The 18,340-nt window shown below is 37.6% G+C and overlaps 1 protein-coding gene across 3 annotated transcripts; it reads left to right on the top strand.

Moving 5' to 3' along the window:
* The first annotated feature begins 2,395 nt into the window (after nt 1–2,395).
* nek12 (NIMA-related kinase 12) lies at nt 2,396–18,074 on the top strand. 3 transcript variants are annotated; one of them, XM_048605480.1, is made up of 5 exons: nt 2,396–2,603; nt 4,821–4,963; nt 6,110–7,279; nt 10,901–11,101; nt 14,725–18,074. In XM_048605480.1, the coding sequence occupies exons 3-5, from the start codon at nt 6,139–6,141 to the stop codon at nt 14,877–14,879; spliced, it is 1,497 nt and encodes a 498-aa protein (XP_048461437.1). In that variant the 5' UTR covers nt 2,396–2,603; nt 4,821–4,963; nt 6,110–6,138; the 3' UTR covers nt 14,880–18,074. The 3 variants fall into 3 exon arrangements, with proteins under 3 accessions (XP_048461437.1, XP_048461438.1, XP_020377944.1); XM_048605481.1 differs by having other exon boundaries at nt 2,417–2,603; nt 6,113–7,279; XM_020522355.2 differs by lacking the exon at nt 4,821–4,963 and having other exon boundaries at nt 2,417–2,603.
* The last annotated feature ends 266 nt before the right edge of the window (nt 18,075–18,340 follow it).

Below are 18,340 nucleotides of genomic sequence, written 5' to 3'. Positions count from 1 at the left end.
GGGACTGTTGCTGAACAAAGAGACCTAGGTGTGCATTTGCATAGATTGTTGAAAGGAGAATTGCAGGTAGACAGTAGTCAAGAAGGCATTTGGCATATTTGCCTCGTATTGAGTACAGGATTTGGTACATCATGGCCTGGACAGAGTGGATGTTGGGAAGATACCTCCATTAGTAGGAGAGACTAGGACCCACGGGCACAGAGTAAAGGGAAGACCTTTTAGAACAGCGATAAGGAGAAACTTCTTCAGCCAGAGAGTGGTGAATCTGTGGAATTGACTGTCACAGAAGGCTGTGGAGGCCAGGTCATTGAGTACATTTAAGACTGAGATAGATAGGTTCTTGATGATCAAGGGTTACGGGGAGAAAGCGGGAGAATGGGGTTAAGAAACTTATCAGCCATGACAGAATGGTGGAGAAGACTTGATGGGCCGAATGGCCTAATTTCTGCTCCTATGTCTTATGGTCATATTTGCAGGACATTGGTGAGGACACGTGCAGAATACTGCATTCAATTCTGGGGTTTCTCTGCTATAGGAAGGATGTTGTTAAACTTGAAAAGGCTCAAAGGACTTACAAGGATGCTTCTGGGACTGGAGGGTTTGAGCTATACGGAAAGGCTGAATCGGCTGGGGCTTTAGAAGCTGAACGATGACCTTTTAGAGGTTTATAAAATCATGAGGGGTATGGATAAGGTGAATAGCCAAGGTGTTTTCTCCTGTGATAGGAGAACTCAAAACGAGAGGACATAGGTTTCAGGTGAGAGGGGAGAGATTTAAAAGGGACCTGAGGGGCAACTTGTTCACTCAGAGGGTGGTGCATGTGTTTGGAGGGAACTGGTAGAGGCAGGTACAATGACAACATTTAAAAGGCATCTGGATGGGCACATGAATAGGGAGGGTTCAGAGGGATACAGGCCAAATGCTGGCAAATGGTACTAGGTCAGATTAGGATATCTGGTTAGCACTGACGAGTTGGACTGAAGGGTCTGTTTCCAAGCTGTATAAGTCTGCTCACTGACATCTTTGAGGGCAATAATGCTAAGCTATCTAGCCACATCCTATGAAGTGATATTTTTAATACAAGCTCAAAAGCACAAAGTCAGAAATTACTATCCAACATGGTTTCTGGGAATATCTGATATCAACTGTTTCAGGACATGATGCCATAAAATTTTGGAAAATACTAAAACTACTTCATTTAGCTTTGTTCCACTTCCAGGTGTATGGAAAAACTACATCTCGCTGTGAAGTACAAACGGAAGTGAACTAAGAAGAACGCTTGAGATGGAATTGTTTGCATAAATGTTGCCAAAATATAAACAGCAAAAATTGAGGAATCAGCAGTTATGTTCCTCAAGTGTGCTACATATCTATGAGTCTTAAAACCTGATAATGCATTTCTGTATCAAATGTGATCTTTAAATCTGATACAGCAAATATACTTAAGTAATTTACGATGGATAAGTGTAATGTAAAGTAATGCATAGCAAAACTAGCAATACCTAAATTTATATCACTAAATTGGGCATACAAAGTACAAAATCAGAAAGGCAAAAGTAAAATGCTGTGGAAGATGGAAATGTGAACTAAAATAAAATATGCAAGTATTCAAGTCTAGCAGCATTTGCAGAAGAAATCCATATTTTAGCTTCTGAGATAGTAAGAACTGCAGATGCTGGAGTCAGAGACAACACAATGTGGAGCTGGAGGAACACAGCAGGCCAGGCAGCATCAGAGGAGCAGGAAAGTTGATGTTTTGGTTCGTTTCTGAAAAAGGGTCCTGACCCAAAACGACTATTTGAGCTTGTGATCTTTTATCAGAACTACAATGAAAAGCATTCCATTATATATTAATCTGCCTTGGGAAATAAGAATACAAGTTTATCCTAATCTCAAGATGCAAGTAGGTGAAAGGTACGTAGAGCTGCTGTTCTTGTTTACAAAATATTGTTTGATTCCCTCATGGCATTTTATGTGGAATCTAGACCAGCACCTTCAAGTACTGTAGTTGGTGTAATACGTTCACACAAATGGGACAGAACAGTAATGGGTGAAGAAGTAACAAATATTCAGAATTTTGACATTGTGGTTGTTGGGAGTTTTAATATTTTACAAAAACAGTATTTTGTTTAGCAAGCACAAGATAGGTTTACAGAAGGATTAAAAATGAATGACCTGACTGTTTTGTTCATCAGAGGAAGAATTAGAGATTTTAAGGGGAAATCACTTTTAACTATGTAATTACATTAATAAGAGAGTACCTGGGCTGTATGTTCTACTTGTGCGGTTACCTGGTGACTGACCTTCAGGAAGTGGCTCCCGGTTCTGCCGCTGATTGGCTGCCAGGATTCCACGCCGGCAGGTGAGCCTAACGTCACTTCCCGAGAGACGAGGCGACGCCGGAAGCAGGTGAAGAGGGGGCGATCGAGGGAAGGAGATGGAGATAGCGGTGGCGGTGACGGTGGGTTAGGACGGGCTGATAGTGGGAGGTGAGCTGTACGGGTCAGCGGGATTCCCAAGGCTGGAGCGGGAAGCCACCCTGACTGACCGACCTCCGAGATCAGCGCAGTTGGCCCCTGCCACAAGCTCCGTGTCAACACCAGGTATTGACATTGACCCCTGGGCACTGTCACAGCCTGGACCGGACTGCTGCCATTCTCCCCTTCGTGACTGCTGACACACACACGCGACTAAGCGATACAAAAAAACCCCAAAAAAGTGCGGATACTGGAAATCAGAAACAAAAACAGAAATTGCAGGAAACCCTCAGCAAGTCTGGCAGCATCCGTGGAGAGAAAGCAGAGTTAACCTTTTGGATCCAGCAATTTCTGATTTTGTCTCTGGAGTAGACTATAGCTGTTTTACCCTGAACTGCATTGAATTGTTTTCAATGCCAACTACCAACTCCCCCTCTCTCACTTGCTGCTAACAGCCTGAGACTGCAGCGATCTGCTTGCAATCTTCGTGTCACATTTGAACTCGAAATGAGCTTCCAGTCTGATTGTGCCATCACTAATATCGCCTATTTCCACCATTAACATTGATGGATCTCTCCATTAGAATGCCAACCGTGATAAAATCTATACCAGGAGGTTTCATGAGATCATAACTAGGAGCAGAAGTAGGCCATTCAGCCCATCTAGTCTGCCATTCAATGACAATGTATGATCTAATCCTTAACTCCACTTTCCTGCCTTATCCCCTTGATTCCCATACTGATAAAATATCTCAGCCTAGAATATACTTAATAACCTAGCCTCAACATCCCTTCGTGGCAAAGAATTCCACAGACTCCGTAGCCTCTGATAGAAGAAATTCCTCCTCCAGTCTATTAAATGTGCAACCCCTTACTCTGAGATTGGTGGTCAGTTAACTCAGTTGGCTGGATGGTTGATTTGCAATTCACTTGTCTCTCGCTTATGGTCCCCTAGGACTATACCAACCTTGCTGTGAGGTTATGCCCTCTGGTCCTACACTCTTCCACAAGGGGAAATTTTTCACAACACATGATGTATTCTTTGCTGCATCCAGTAATTGGCCAGCATTCTTGTGAGGTGCTGCCTTCCTATACCAACTGGAAAACAAGAAAACTTATTCCTGAATTGGTAGATGCATGTTTGTTGGCCAAACAGCATCCCCCATCCCTTCCATATTCAATGTTTTTACACCCAGTAAAGAGAAATGTTCCAGAAAAATAACAAAAAAAACCCACCTTTTTTAAAGTCTGTGTAATTTTTCTCCATGTTTATATGCAGCAGTGACCTGGAAATTTATCTTCAATTGCTGTATACTCTAGGCTAATACTGGATAGCTGGAAACCTTGCTCAGCTTTCTGTTGCTGAAATCCTCATTAATAGCTTTGTCATCAATAGAGTAGATTATTCTTAAGCATTCCTCGCTGGTCTCTCACAATCAAACCTCTGTAAGTTTCAGGTCACCGAAAAGTCTTCCTTTCTCATAATTCACCCCGCATCCTATTCCCTTATCACCCTGTGATGCTGACTTACACCAGCACCTTTTCAAACAATGTACTGACTATAAAATTCTCATTCTTGTTTTCAAATTTCTTTGTAGACTTGTCCTTCCCTATGTCACTAATCTCCAAACCAACAACTCTCTGAGACACCAGGGGTCCTCTTATTCTGGTTTCTAGTGCACTTCCAATTATGATTGCGCTACAATAAGTGAGTTTTGCCAGCATTTTCTGTTTGTGTTTCGCATCTCCAGCATCTGTAGTTCTTTGTTTTATTCCTCTTTTATGATGCTCCTTAAAACCCGAATCTCTGACTAAACATACGATCACCTGACATAATCTCTCCTTTTGTGGTGTGGTGACATTCTTTGCTTTATAATGTTCATGCAAAGTGCCTTGGGGCATTTTGTTAAGTTAAAGGTTTCATATAAATTTGTTTTTGAATGCTGCAATAAACTGGAGCAGACGACACAGAATATGTGGTAATCATACTATGCTGGTATTAATTCTCCATGAAAGCCTCCTCCCATCTTTTCTCATTTAAATCTACCAATGGAACCATCTATTCCCTTTTCATATGCTTGTTTATCTTCCTCTGAAATGCATCTATACTATTTGCTTCAACCACACCTTGTGGCTGCAAATCCCACATTCTTGCCATTCTTCGTGTAAATAAATTATTTCTAAATTCCCTCTTGGAATTCTTAGTGACTGTCAGCTGTGACTCAGTTGGTAGCAATCTCACTTTTGAATCACAAGGTTCTGGTTTCAAGCCTGACTCCAGGATCTGAATGTAAAAATAGGGGTTGGCATTCCAGTGAGTACTGAGAGAGGTGTTGTTTTTCAGATAAAACAGTGAACTGAGACTCTACTTGCCTGCTTGATTGAATGTACAAAATCCTATGGCACTGTTTCAAAGAAGATGTGTGGAGTTATCACTAGTGTCCTGGCCAATATTTATTTCTCAAACAACTTAAAACAGATTATATGGTAATTATCACATTACTGTTTGTGGAAACTTGCTGTGTGCGTATTGGCTGTCATGTTTTTTTGCTTTACAACATCAACTACACTTCAAAATGTATTTAATTGGCTGTAAAGTGCTTTGTGTTGTCTGGTGGTCATAAGAAGTACTCTATAAATTTTTTTTTTGGATTTATTGATGACTGTCTTATATTGATGGCCACTAATTATGCGCTTCTCCACAAGATGAAACATTCTCTTTTGTAATGAAAATCATAAATCATAATTTTAAAGACCAATATTAGATGGGTTAATTGCCTTCACTTGAGAACAGACCCAGCCTATTAATCCTTTTCCCATATATCCACACATACCTGACATTTAATTGTGTTGAGCTTCATTCACCAATTATTTGTCAATTCTGCAAATTCGTTAGTATCCCTCTTAAAATTGTATTGGCTTAACCCCCTGCCCACAACCTGTCCTCAATTTAGTGCAATTTGCAAATTTAATAATTGTGAGTTTGATTTACTGGTCAGAATCACTAATATAAATTTTAACAGCAGTTTCCCCAACACAAATCCTTGTTGAACACTGTTTCCCTCCTTCTGCCATTCTGAGTATCTACTCTTTACTCACACTTACTGCTTTGGAGAAAGCTCACAATGCGTTGTAATGCTGTCCTTTACTAAATGCTGTGACACACTGGAAGCAGACAATTGGCACTACTGTTCTGTTCGATAAACGTGAATTTCAGACCCTATATTCCTTCCATTATTCAGATTGCCTGTTGGCAACTTTCATTGCCTGCTCGACTCTGATTGGGTAATATGATTAATGAATATTAAACAGTTTGCTTGAGAACAAGTGCTTTTTTGCTTCTAGCAAAGGAAACTAAATAATTTTGTAGCATTTATTGAAATGGATATGTAAAGACCAAAAATGTATTCCTTCTCTCCCTGCAAGAGTAGTGATCTATATGCCAGTTAATTACCATCAAGAATATGTAGAAGCTCACAATTCTCATCTGACTGCCATAAAAATAACTCCTGCCAACTAAAATGAGTAATTAATAATTAAGGATGAAATAAGTTATTGTTTTTTCACTGGTTATGCAAACTGAGCAAAAATAACCATTTGTTTTTCATCTGTTTTTATGTGTTTAACCCCAAGAAGTCTCAACTGTAATTGAAAAGTGTAAGATGGAGAAGTACGAAAATGTCATTACAATAGGAAGGGGTGCAAGTGCAGAGGTTCTCTTAATGAATCATTTAGAAACAAAAAAGTTGTATGCTGTCAAGAGAATAAAGATTGATCCTTCACTTAAGTCTAGAACAAAAGAAGCTGTAATGCAGGAAGCAACTATTTTGACCAGACTCAAGCACCCTCACATTGTCACATGTCATGAATACTTCATTGACCAAGAAGAGTATGTCTTCATTGTGCAAGATTACTGTGATGGTGGCACTTTGGATGACTTAATCCAATTTCAAAAAGAGAAGGATTACTTTGCGGAGAATGATATTATGCGGTGGTTTGTTCAGTTAGTTATGGCTATTCAATACATTCACTCCCTGAAGATTCTTCATCGAGATATTAAAACATCCAATGTCTTCCTTACAAAGAAAGGGACAGTTAAACTCGGGGATTTTGGGATTTCAAAAGTGATGACTCACACTTTGGATATGGCAAATACCTGTGTTGGCACACCATGCTATTTGAGCCCTGAGCTCTGCCAAGATATTCCCTATAGCTCCAAGTCTGATATCTGGGCACTTGGTTGCCTTTTATTTGAACTTTGTGCTTTGGAACCTGCCTTTCATGCAAAGAACCTCTTAAGTTTATTTTATAAAATTGTAAAGGGAGAATATGCTTGTGTACCAAAGAGCTACTCAGAAAACATGCATGTTTTGATCAAAAGCATTCTTAACAAGCATCCTGAAGAAAGGCCTAGTACCAGCACTATCCTCAAAATACCTTATGTCCAAGAACACCTCAAGTTCTTCATTAGAGATCAGGAATCCCAGCTTACAAAATATCATTCTGTGAAACATTTACATTTGGCAAAGAAGGAGGGTGATGAGATCACTGATGACCCCCATGGATCTCTGAATCTTTCTGAAGAGGGCATGTGTGCTCGGAACAGTAAAGCAGTCTCAAATTCTCATTGCCTCAGTGATAAAAAAGTAGAAGAGGTGGACTTGGAGGCGTGTGAAAACGTGGGGCCCAGTGACGAAGAAGATAAATGTAATTACTCTGATGATTTTGATCAGGATAGTTTGTCCTCAACAGAGGAAATATCAGTACCACCTTCAAGTGTTGCAACCTCTGAAGAAACTGAAGGTAAGTTTGGTATTAATTAATTTTCAGTTTTTTTAAAATCCTCAATGCAACCAAATGTCGAGTGTTGTTACCTGGTATTTTTAACATATTATCTGTATGCCAAAGCAAATATTCCTAGTACTTTTTAATATTGATCCAATATATTTCTTAGTAATATTCTTGATTCATCAGTTTACATGATTCACACCAAAGTAAAATATTGCATGCAGTTTTAGTCTTTTCTGAGGAAGGATGCTCTTGCTCTCGAGGGAGTGCAGCAAGGTTTACCAGGCTGATTCCAGGATGATGGGTCTGATGTATGAGGAGAGATTGACTAGGTTGGGATTGTTTTCACTAGAGTTCAGACGAATGAGGGGGGGATCTCATAGAGACATATAAAATTCTAACAGGGCTACACAGGGTAGATGCAGGGAAGATGTTCCCGATGGTGGGTGTGTCCAAAACCAAGGGCGACAGTGTGAGGATTCGGGGTAGACAATTTAGGACAGAGATGAGGAGACATTTCTTCACACACACAGTGGTGAGCCTGTGGAATTGATTATCACAAGAAGTAGTTAATGCCAAAACATTGTATGTATTCAAGAGGTGATTAGATATAACACTTGGGGCGAATGGGATCAAAGGTTATGGGGAGAAAGCAGGACTAGGCTATTGAGTTAGATGATCAGCCATGATTGTGAGGAATGGCAGAGCAGGCTCGAAGGGCCGAATGGCCGCCTCCTGCTCCTATCTTTTATGTTTCTATGTTGAGAAACATATAACTGACTTGTCTTTCACTATGGTATTATGTTAATAAAGGAATGTGTAGCACTTTCTCAGTTAGAAGTGACCAATATTGTTTCTGTCACTATCCAAGTTTGAAAGCTTTAAAACACTATATTATATTTTCTTAATATCTCCACTAAAATTGACCATTTCACACGTTGTGCTTTACTGAAGTCTTAGAACATAGAACATAGAACATAGAACATTACAGCGCAGTACAGGCCCTTCGGCCCTCGATGTTGCGCCGACCTGTGAAACCAATCTGAAGCCCATCTAACCTAAACTATTCCATTATCATCCATATATGTTTATCCAATGACCATTTAAATGCCCTTAATGTGGGCGAGTCTACTATTTTTGCAGGCAGGGCATTCCACGCCCTTACTACTCTCTGAGTAAAGAGAGTTGTTTGTTGAGAGTCTTTGTTGAAGTCTTTCATGTTGTAACACCTAATGCTAAAAATCTTCAGCCAACTAATCTGTAATTTAATTTACTGTAATTTGGTGTTCTGGCCAACATTTACCCTTTAACCAACAACACCAAATAAACATGAATTGTTGGTTCATATCTTTGCTATTTGTGGAATATTGCTCCTGCGTTCATCTGAACATTCTGTATGAAGAAGATTGAGACATTTATGGGATTTAAGGTGTTATACCTTTCCCAAATTAGAGATCTGCTGTCCTGTAGCTGAAGTCTTAGCATAAGGTGGTCTTCAGGTTGGTTGAATTGTTGGTGCTGAGCATTGAAGCTATGATATCACATGGAGCCATTATTTTTCAGTGCACTGGGCTTCCAGTATATGTTACCTGTATCCTGCCTCACCAGAAATTTCCATTATATGTTTCATTACAACTAATGTAACTCCCTCTCTTTATATAATTGGTTTCACTTGATATCATGGTTTGCCAGACAATGGTAATGGTTTGTCTGAGTCTTACCAATTGTGATACCAATGGAACGCTCTACTGGGAGAAAGAGGAGTTTTTAAAGAAAAAAAGCGATATAACCTGAAAAAATATACCTGATGATTCCTTGTCAATGCGTTAAAGTTTGTCATTTATTTCAAAAATATTATTCATAGGGGAAGTTAAATTTGTGATGCTGCTCTTTAGGGACACTACAATGTCCTGCAATCCCTGCAAAGAGGATAAGCATGTATGGTACTTTTTAATCAAAAATTTCACTAACAATTGCAAGATAAATCTCTTTTTTTCTTCTTAATCCAGGATGCCCCAGCACTTAATAAAAAATGAAGAAATGCAGATGCTGTAAATCAGAAACAAAAACAGAAATTGCTGGAAAAGCTCAGCAGGTCTGGCAGCATCTATGAAGAGAAATCAGAGTTAACATTTCAGGTCCATTGACCCTTCTCAGATGCAGGGTCACCGGACCCGAAATGTTAACTCTGGTTTCTCTTCATAGATGCTGCCAGACTTGTTGAGCTTTCCCAGCAAGTTTTTGGTTTTGTTTGCCCCAGTTCTTGTTGCCTCTTACTTATATTTGTCTATTTTTAACTTCAGATTACTGGAGGAGACACGATTGATGATATGGGTATTATACAATATTGAAAAGTGCTGCATTTCAGCAATAACAAAAATCATTTTATAATATTTTACATGTGTCAGAAAAAAAATAGTCAAAGATGCATGGATTAAGTATTACTTTTTATTATTGAGAGGTTTAATGTTAGATATGGGGATAAAGCAGATGGTGGCATAGTGGTGATTTACTGGAAATAGTACTTAAGGAAGGATATACTTGCACAGAGCAAGTGCAGCAGAGGTTCACCACATTAATTCATGGGTTGATGGGACTACCCTATGAGGAAGGATAGAGAGACACAGAGTTAACATTTTATACAATGTGACCTATTTGGAATGGAAGAAGGAGGTTTTGAAGAAAATACATATTGGACACAAAACAGTAACTCAGTTTAGCTCTCCACAGATGTTTCCAGATCTGCTGACGTTTGTCGTGCAAACTTGGATTTGTAAGTCTTGGCAGCAATTCCTGCATGAATTATTTGGGCCTTGGTATGTGGAATTTGTTTATGTGGAGAAAAATGTACTCCATTTGCACAGGCAGACTACTTAACATGGGATTCTTAGGCTTTGTTAAACATGGCTTCTAACATACATGATTTCTCTTTCCCTTTCCCTATCCTCCCCCCACCCAAAATGTTTTTAGTAACATAGTAAGTAACACAAATGAGAGAAAAGCTACATTGAAATTGTTAATGCAAGAAAATTTAAATGAGCAATAGCTATGGGGATGGGTGGTTGTCAGGGGTCCCAGACGTAAAGAGTTGGGGGAGTTGTAGTTGGGAGTGGGTGGTGATTTTAATCATTACTGAGGAGCTAGACTAGGTTTTTAATTGTTTAATTTTCCTGGCTACCTATTACCGGAAATAGAACCCTCTAAATTCTTTTCAGAGGGTTCCAGACGCAGGGATTTGCCCATCAGAATCTTCAGTTTTGTGAACCATTCCTATGGAATCTACTGCTCATGGGATTTCACAGGTTCCCAACAATGAACTCCAATCTGCAATGCTCCAGTCCTGAAGAAGTGTAATACCTGAAATGTTGACTGCTCCTTTCCCCCAGATGATGCCTGGCCTGCTGTGTTCTTTCAGCCTCCTGTTTGTCTACCTTGGATTCCAGCTTCTGCAGTTTTTTTGTCTCTTGCAATGCCTCAATGCCTACTTGGCACTTTGAACACATGAGCCACACTATTTCGTAAAACTGGAGTCAACTTCCACTAAAATGACTTTGCACTGTACAATAGAAGATGTATGAATGAGTTGTCATTCTGTTTGAACCTGTTCTAAATTTTGTTTATTTTTACTATTGGTAGCCACTGATGAGGTGGACTGCGTAGAGTACCCTGATGATTTTGAGGAGTGGGAGGATGACGTTGCTGAGATAGTATGTAATGCTCGCTCCGCCATGGATGTTGAAGCAAATAATGAAGCATTTCGAGAAGAAAGAGACAGTCAAGAAGAAGGTGCTGTTAATCTGTCCACTACCATTAAGACTCTGCGAGAGAAGTGTTTAGGTAGGAACATACCAAATAGTATATGGGTTGTTATATTACTATTTTATATGAATATATCAGCATATTTTGTAACCTAAACTAAAGCACAACTTTATACTTTGGAAATTCCAGTATAATTTCTGATTTTATTTAATGGGTTAATTGGTTGAGAAGCAGAATGAATACTTAAGAGCAACATTCAGTCAATGCTAATATTCAAAGTTTGAGAGCTTATTTGAGGTAATGCTAATTATTTTTCATTTGAGTCTCCTGTTATTACGTGCTGATCAGTTGAGAGGATATGCTTTACTCTATGTTCTTATTATATGGGAGGATATGCTTTACTGGCTATTGCCATAGGTTCCCAACAATTGGAAATGAGCAACAGAAGCTGACTCCAATTCACCTTTACAGCCTATGCTTGGTCCTTCTGTATAATTGCACATCTGAGTTGGGTTTGCATTATGAATAGTCATGGATTGAAAGCTGCATCATGATATGGTACTGTAATGATCTAACTCACTGTGAATTCAAATCAATTTAAACCTAGTCGGACGCCAATCGCTTATGCCATAGGGGTGTGTCATAACAGATTGAAAAAACATAAACCAATTTGAAGCTTATGTGTTTTGTAGTGTGGCAGTAACATCCCTTCCTCTGTGCCAGAAAGTCCAGGTTCACGTTTCACTTGCCATGGAGATGTGTCAGAACATGTCTGAGCAGGTTCTTCTTTTGAAATCAATTTTAAATTTATTTGTTTCCTCAGTATAAACTACTGCACCATAGCAAGCAAAATACCTGGATTCTCTGATCAAGTTAAGCTAGCTACTAATCTAAATTTAGTGACAGCTGCTGAGAAGCGTAAAAAACACTACTAGTTACTACCCTGTGAACCCGTGGGAAATCCGTGAGTTTGTGCAATTTGGGTGAGGACAGGATGCAATATAAGATGGGCAATTGGCTGAAGCACCATTATGATCTTGGATACATAATCCTATGAAAGCTAAGATAACAATACAGAAAAAAATTAAATTGTTTAATGTATTTAGAACTTGAGTGTTTCTCTGTGATTATTTCTTTGGAATGGAAACAATTTTCTAAAGCATAATGGAAGTTTGTTAAACATGCCTGTGTTAGAAGCACTATGTAGTGGTCTGAATTAGAGGTTATTTTGCTGCCTAGATTTCTATTGTTGTATTGGGCCAAATCTACATATTATGTATCCAAGGTAGTGAAAGGTTACAAAACTTCCCGGACTACTCTCATGAAAGTTGTGTTAACTATGGTGCACAATACCTACTGCACTTCTTTGTAAAAGAACAAACATTTATGGGAGGAGGGTAAATAATTGATTAATATGTAAATGTGAGTTCCTGAATTTCTTTCAAATCACTGCCCTGAGAGAACTAAAAGTTTTATCAGTGTAAAATAGTAGTGACATTTTAACAGACAATGCCTGTTAGGTGTGAGGCCTTGTTTAGAATCTATTGTGTTTTGGTTTGGAGTCAGACAAATGTTTGTTCTTTTACAAAGAAGTGCAGTAGGTATTGTGCACCATAGTTAACACAACTTTCATGAGAATAGTCCAGGAAGTTTTGTAACCTTTCACAAATAGTCTTCACTACCTTGGATACACAATAATATGTAGGTTTGGCCCAACACAACAATAGAAATCTGGGCAGCAAAATTTCTGAAGAATGGTCCAGACCCGAAATGTCATCTTTCCTGCTCCTCTGATGCTGCTTGGCCTGCTGTGTTCATCCAGCTCTACACCTTGTTATCAAACATTTATGGGAGGTATGTTTCCAGGTATAATTTATATTTTCATATGGGAAAGAGACTAATATCTATTTGAATAACTTAAAAGGCATAGGTATCTATCATCTTTCACAAAGAAAAATATTTCAAAGTAAGTTACCAGATGTAACAGCTTGTAAGGAAGTGGGAAAGATGTCAGGGAGGTGACTAAAGGTAAACCAAGGAGATCAATTCTGAAGATTGTGCAAGTCATAGCAAGATGAAAAGATTTGGGATGACAATTCCAGAGTGCTGTAGTATGAAGGTTCTGATACTAATTATTAAAATAGTGGGCAGTCGGAGTGAAGAAGGAAGTCAGAATAGGAAATGTATAATATATCAAATTTAGAATAATGAAATTGCTTATTTGCGTGCAGAGTTAGAGACTTGATGGACCATGTGCAAACTGGCAGCCATTTTAAAAAATGTTTTCAAATTCAAATGCTTTTAAGTTACACTGCTTTCAGATGTGATGATTCTTCCCATTTCTCCATGTTGCTGATCATAATAGTCTTTGAGACAGCAATGGAAAAAGGCTTTTAGTTGGGTATTTCTCAATTTTTGTTTTCATTTCTTTCATCAGTTCTCTAATTCTTTTAAAAAGTCTGCTTTGACTAGACCTTGAAATGATCAATAATAGCAATATTTCCTCAAAGTTGCATTTATCATAAGACTTGCACCTGAACATTTTATATTAGATGATGTGATATTAGAAGCTTTTGTTAAATTTTATTTTATAATGTTTTTTGACCAAGGAAATTTATTATTCTTATGTACTTATAAAATTATTGGTCAAAAAGTTAATTCTTTGATCCCTGTTTGGCAGGTTATATTGTCCAAGAATGTATCTAATTTCATTATCTTTCATTTTTCCAATGCTATTAGTACCATCTTGTACAGCCATCTGAGCCTGCTAACACATTGTGCCCTTTCACGTATCTGTGGTGAACTCTAAAATAGGTTGATTGTTTTATTGGGGAAGAGGTACATGAGACAGAGTCTTTTGAAGGCTATTCATTTTAATCTTCTGGGTGCCATATGACACACTTCAGTTTCATGTTAAGTACAGAAGTCATAATCCATTTTTGTTGCAGAGTAACAAACTATGAGTCTTTGTGCTCATTGCTAGAGATTCCTTTCTGCATTACATTTAGGCGGAGCAGAGAAACAATTTCATCATGATAATTCCAATAGATTTGAGGGAAGGAGTCTTTGCTGTAACTGTGCTTCTTTACATTCTGATGGGGAAAGAAGGCAGTGGTAAATCTACTGGTGCTCCACAAGCGATGAAACTTTTCCAGGGGATTTCCCAAATTGCCCCAGACAGTGCCATCAACTGTATTCTTTAAAAGGTATCAATGAAAATTGTGCCAGTGGAAAGGTGGTTTGAGCCCAAGTGAGGGTCTTAGAAATACCCCAGGCATTTACTGAGGAAAACTAACTGCTTCTGGAGGGAGTCATTTACTTTCTCCTAAAAAAAAATGTTGAATCGGCGGGGTGGGGTGGGTTTGCCAGGCCTTCTCTTCACCCTCACATTTTGACTGATGTTCTGGAAGATGCTACTGAAGCACCCTTACAATCATGATGCTCTGGTTGTACTTGTGCAGTTGACTTTGTTTCCTGGCTTTGAGTTGGCATTCTGGTCTTTGATCATGAGCAGAAGAGCTTTAGTTCAGCCACACTTGAATTGATGAAAAGGGATTCAGCTGTTTCATGACTAATACATTTCAGCTATAATAGAAATGTTGAGATTGTTCTCAAATTGTCAGTTGATTCACTTGCATTTATCTTTAACAGCAATTAGACTAGTTTCAAACCAGATTATTGACGTCTTTCTGTGTTTACAGATGATATTGGTCAGACCATTTTCCATGAAGTAGCTTCTCAATTTCTCAAGGGTCTAACACCTGAAGATCTCAAACCTCAGTTCGAACATCGTTTGGAATCAGATCATTTGGAGACTTGCTATGTTATCTTCAACATGGATCAGGAAAGTGCTTGAGTCAGTGTGAAACTGCAAAACATGAACCAAATCATAAATTTTCTTTTGATTTCCAAAAAAAATCACTACTTGAATTGTTTCTGCCAGTACAGATGTTTGATGAGCACATCTCTGTACATACTATTGTTAAGTCTCTGGCTCCATGCCGCGGTCTTTTGTCCCTATATAGTACTAAGTAACAGGAACAATTTCCCTATCTTTGAGCAGTGATGTTGTGGCTTGGCCATCCTTTTGCAATTATGGCTAATATGTTGTAAATAATTTTGCATATTGCTAGTATGTTGTAAGAGTGTTCCATAAGTAAGAGACACGTTACATCCTCATTTTTTTGTTGTTCTTCTTTTGACAGTTCCCAGTATTCCTCTTGGATTTTGTTTGGAATTATTTTCCTTCTCTTCTATGTACATGTTGGTCCTAACAGTTGACATCTATCTTAACTTATAATGCTAAGAGACGGACATGGTGGGAAATCTATAGATGTTTCAACAGTTTAATTTTTCCTTTGTTGTTTGAAAAAGCCACACACTGATGGCTTACTTTGCAAATGGCACTGGACTTATTTGAAAAGCAAAATATTGCAATGAAAAGAATTTCATGTTCTCTAGGGACACTTTAAAATAGAATGAAGGCTTTCTTCCTTCTGATGTATTTTGTGAAGATAAATGTAGATTTTTTTTATCATATACTCCTAATTTTATAACAAAATACACTTTTGCCTGATATTTCTATAACCTTGATTATTGGCAGAGAGACATTGTGATCCCTTTACTGCTAGTCTATTTCCTAAGAATTCTAGTTTAAAAAAATCTGATGGCAGATTTGGATCCAGGTAATCCTGTCAAATGATAATACAGACTGGGAAATTTAGATTCTCTGTGATTTCCTACAATTGGGGAAAGGGCAAGAATGCACTTTGGAGTGGTTTATTGGCCCATTTTAAGTTAGTACTACCAGATTAGTGATTTGGGCCTGACATTATTTGTGCAGGCTTTTTAAAAAGTGGAATAACTGTATAGCAAGAGTATTTTAAAAATCTTTCAGTACTTTAAATAAAAAGGTAAAATGCTTTGAACAGCAAGTACATTCCCCCACTTATCTTGCTTTTTTTTCCCTTTATTGTATAATGAGTGGTGCAGTGAATTCATGCATTATCCTTGACCTCTGGAACCTGGGTACAAACCCGCCACAGACCTTTGGCACAATAATCTTCTGACACCTTATATATCCCACAATTAAGTAGTTTGAGACAGCAATATTTTAGTATTTCAGGATAGTTTTCATAATGTGCCTTAACCCTTGTTCAAGGAATCATAATTAAAAATGCTGTAGGCACCTGAAGAAAAGTCTCAGGAAAACAGATGGCAATGTCCTTTGATTGTCATTGTAGCTGTGGTTTAACATTTGTTTTGGTATTTTTTTTGGTAAGGGTACATTTGAATTGAGAATTAAGAATACGTAGAACATAGTCCTGTGCTGTACTGTTCTATGTTCTATGTTTTAAAACTACATAGTTTCATCTGTGTCCCAAGATGTTCAAAGTTAGAAGCATATTAAAAAAGAAAATATAACATTCCAAGAGAATGACTTTAGATTAGAAGATTTAGTTTACTTAACTTTTTGCCCGACTGTTAGTGGATAATGAAGTAACCTTTTAAAAAAAAAAAAATCTTTTGGATGATTATCTCCAGTTGCTTTGTGTAGCTATATGTTAACATAATAGTAAATGATCTCCTTTTGTAAATTAAAAATTTCTTTTTGAACATATAGTTACACATAGACCAGAATTTGCTGGAAAATAACAATAAGCATGTTGAAAGTTTTAATTGTTATTGGTGCATAAAAGACATTCAGAAATTTATGATGAGGAAAATATACACTGAGTTTCAATTCTGCACAATGCCTGGCAAGCCTAGACACAACCTCATCATTTGTGTTGAGAAGTAAATGCTGTATTTCCAATGTAAAATTAATTAAGTTTGCCACCAACATTAGGGGTACTAATTAGCAGCATTAGACCTTGTCTATTTATGTTTTCAAAATGATTTTCCATTTTGAAACTAGTTAAATATTTTGCAATATCACATAAAATATATAATCAGGACAATAGATCAACTGATTTAATCAATTTAGCAAATCACTTTATTGAGAATTCTGGCTGGGAGTAATGAAGATGCTAAATTTATTTCAGCTTGCCAGGATTTAGTGATACCCATCTGCTCTGCAAAATATGTGAGTCCGCCAAATTGTAAACAACGGGCTATCATCATTCCGATTCCAGGAGTAATGTCATGTTCTGAATTGCTATAAAATATGTATCTTGTACTTTTGCACATAGGCAACAGCTATGTTGATATTTCTGAATTTGATAAATTAAAATAGAATATTAATCAGTACTCTGGGCTGGAGGTGTTTGTTTTACATTCCACTGGCATATAACCTTAAATACGTATTTTCCTGCATATCATTCTGTGATCAACTTCATTTCAATAATCAGATGTCCAAGCTGCCACTTTAGATATTTGCTAATCTTTTTAATTCCTAACTTTCATTGTTTGAGGAGGTAGATTGTTCATCCACTTGCTCAGCGATATCCCAAAAGGCCTGCTGACCTCTTAACACCATTATCAACTTTCATTTCCAGAACTTGGCAGCAAATATTAATTGAAGCTGAAGAGTGAGCAAAAAAAAATACAAGTGGTGGTACTCACCCACAAAATGCAATACTCCAGCAAATTCTGGGCTTTAGTAACTGCAGAAATTAATCTCCCCTTGTAGATGAAGGCTGAATTAATGTGAAGATTTAACTCGTTTCTTTAAATTTAATCACAAATAATGTCTGTTATATCTGTAATAGTTTTTGACACTTTTACACTGTTAAATTATTTTAGAACATTTTATTTTAGAGCAAGTTGCAAATATGGCAGTTGTGTAATTTGACAATTTTGATTTATAGCCAAAGGTGACCAGCAAAGACATTTTAAACATTCTCTTTTCACCAGATAAATAGATATTTTATAGCTGTCTTTACATGAAATCTTTGGTATCCTCCGGTAATTTAGACACTAAGTTAGATCAGTTCAGCTTCCTGTGAAGCATCTGTTGTACTGTTGTTGGACAGAATATGAATACATCTGTTGCTCAATATAGTAAAGTTTACACAATAGATTTGATCAAGTTTAGAAAATTTATATAATGCAAAAGGTCAAATTCAGCAAATACTGAAAATATTGTACTGGTTTTGGCTGCAGTAATTATTATAAACATTTTAAACTTGAAAAGAGAAAGATATGTTTTGCAACTCTAAATTTTATCTTATTATTCTTAAAAATATATTACTAAGACTGATTGAAAAACTGTTGTGGATTGTTTTAATGACATGAATTGAAAAGTTTCCACACTTCTCCAGCTGTACTTTAAAATGAACTAGCAGAAGAGCATGCCCCTAGTTGATATGAGTATTG

This window comes from Rhincodon typus, chromosome 14, assembly GCF_021869965.1.
Source record: "Rhincodon typus isolate 14 chromosome 14, sRhiTyp1.1, whole genome shotgun sequence".
Classification (NCBI taxonomy): Eukaryota; Metazoa; Chordata; class Chondrichthyes; order Orectolobiformes; family Rhincodontidae; genus Rhincodon; species Rhincodon typus.
Note: the sequence above shows the minus strand (reverse complement) of the source record. Positions and strands in the feature narration are given on the sequence as shown.

Excerpts from the sequence above, each read along its gene's own strand:
- nek12 (XM_048605480.1), top strand. The coding sequence starts at position 6,139 with ATGGAGAAGTACGAAAATGTCATTACAATAGGAAGGGGTGCAAGTGCA. Across the intron at positions 7,280-10,900 it reads AACCTCTGAAGAAACTGAAG|CCACTGATGAGGTGGACTGC; the intron begins GTAAGTTTGGTA and ends TACTATTGGTAG. Across the intron at positions 11,102-14,724 it reads TCTGCGAGAGAAGTGTTTAG|ATGATATTGGTCAGACCATT; the intron begins GTAGGAACATAC and ends CTGTGTTTACAG.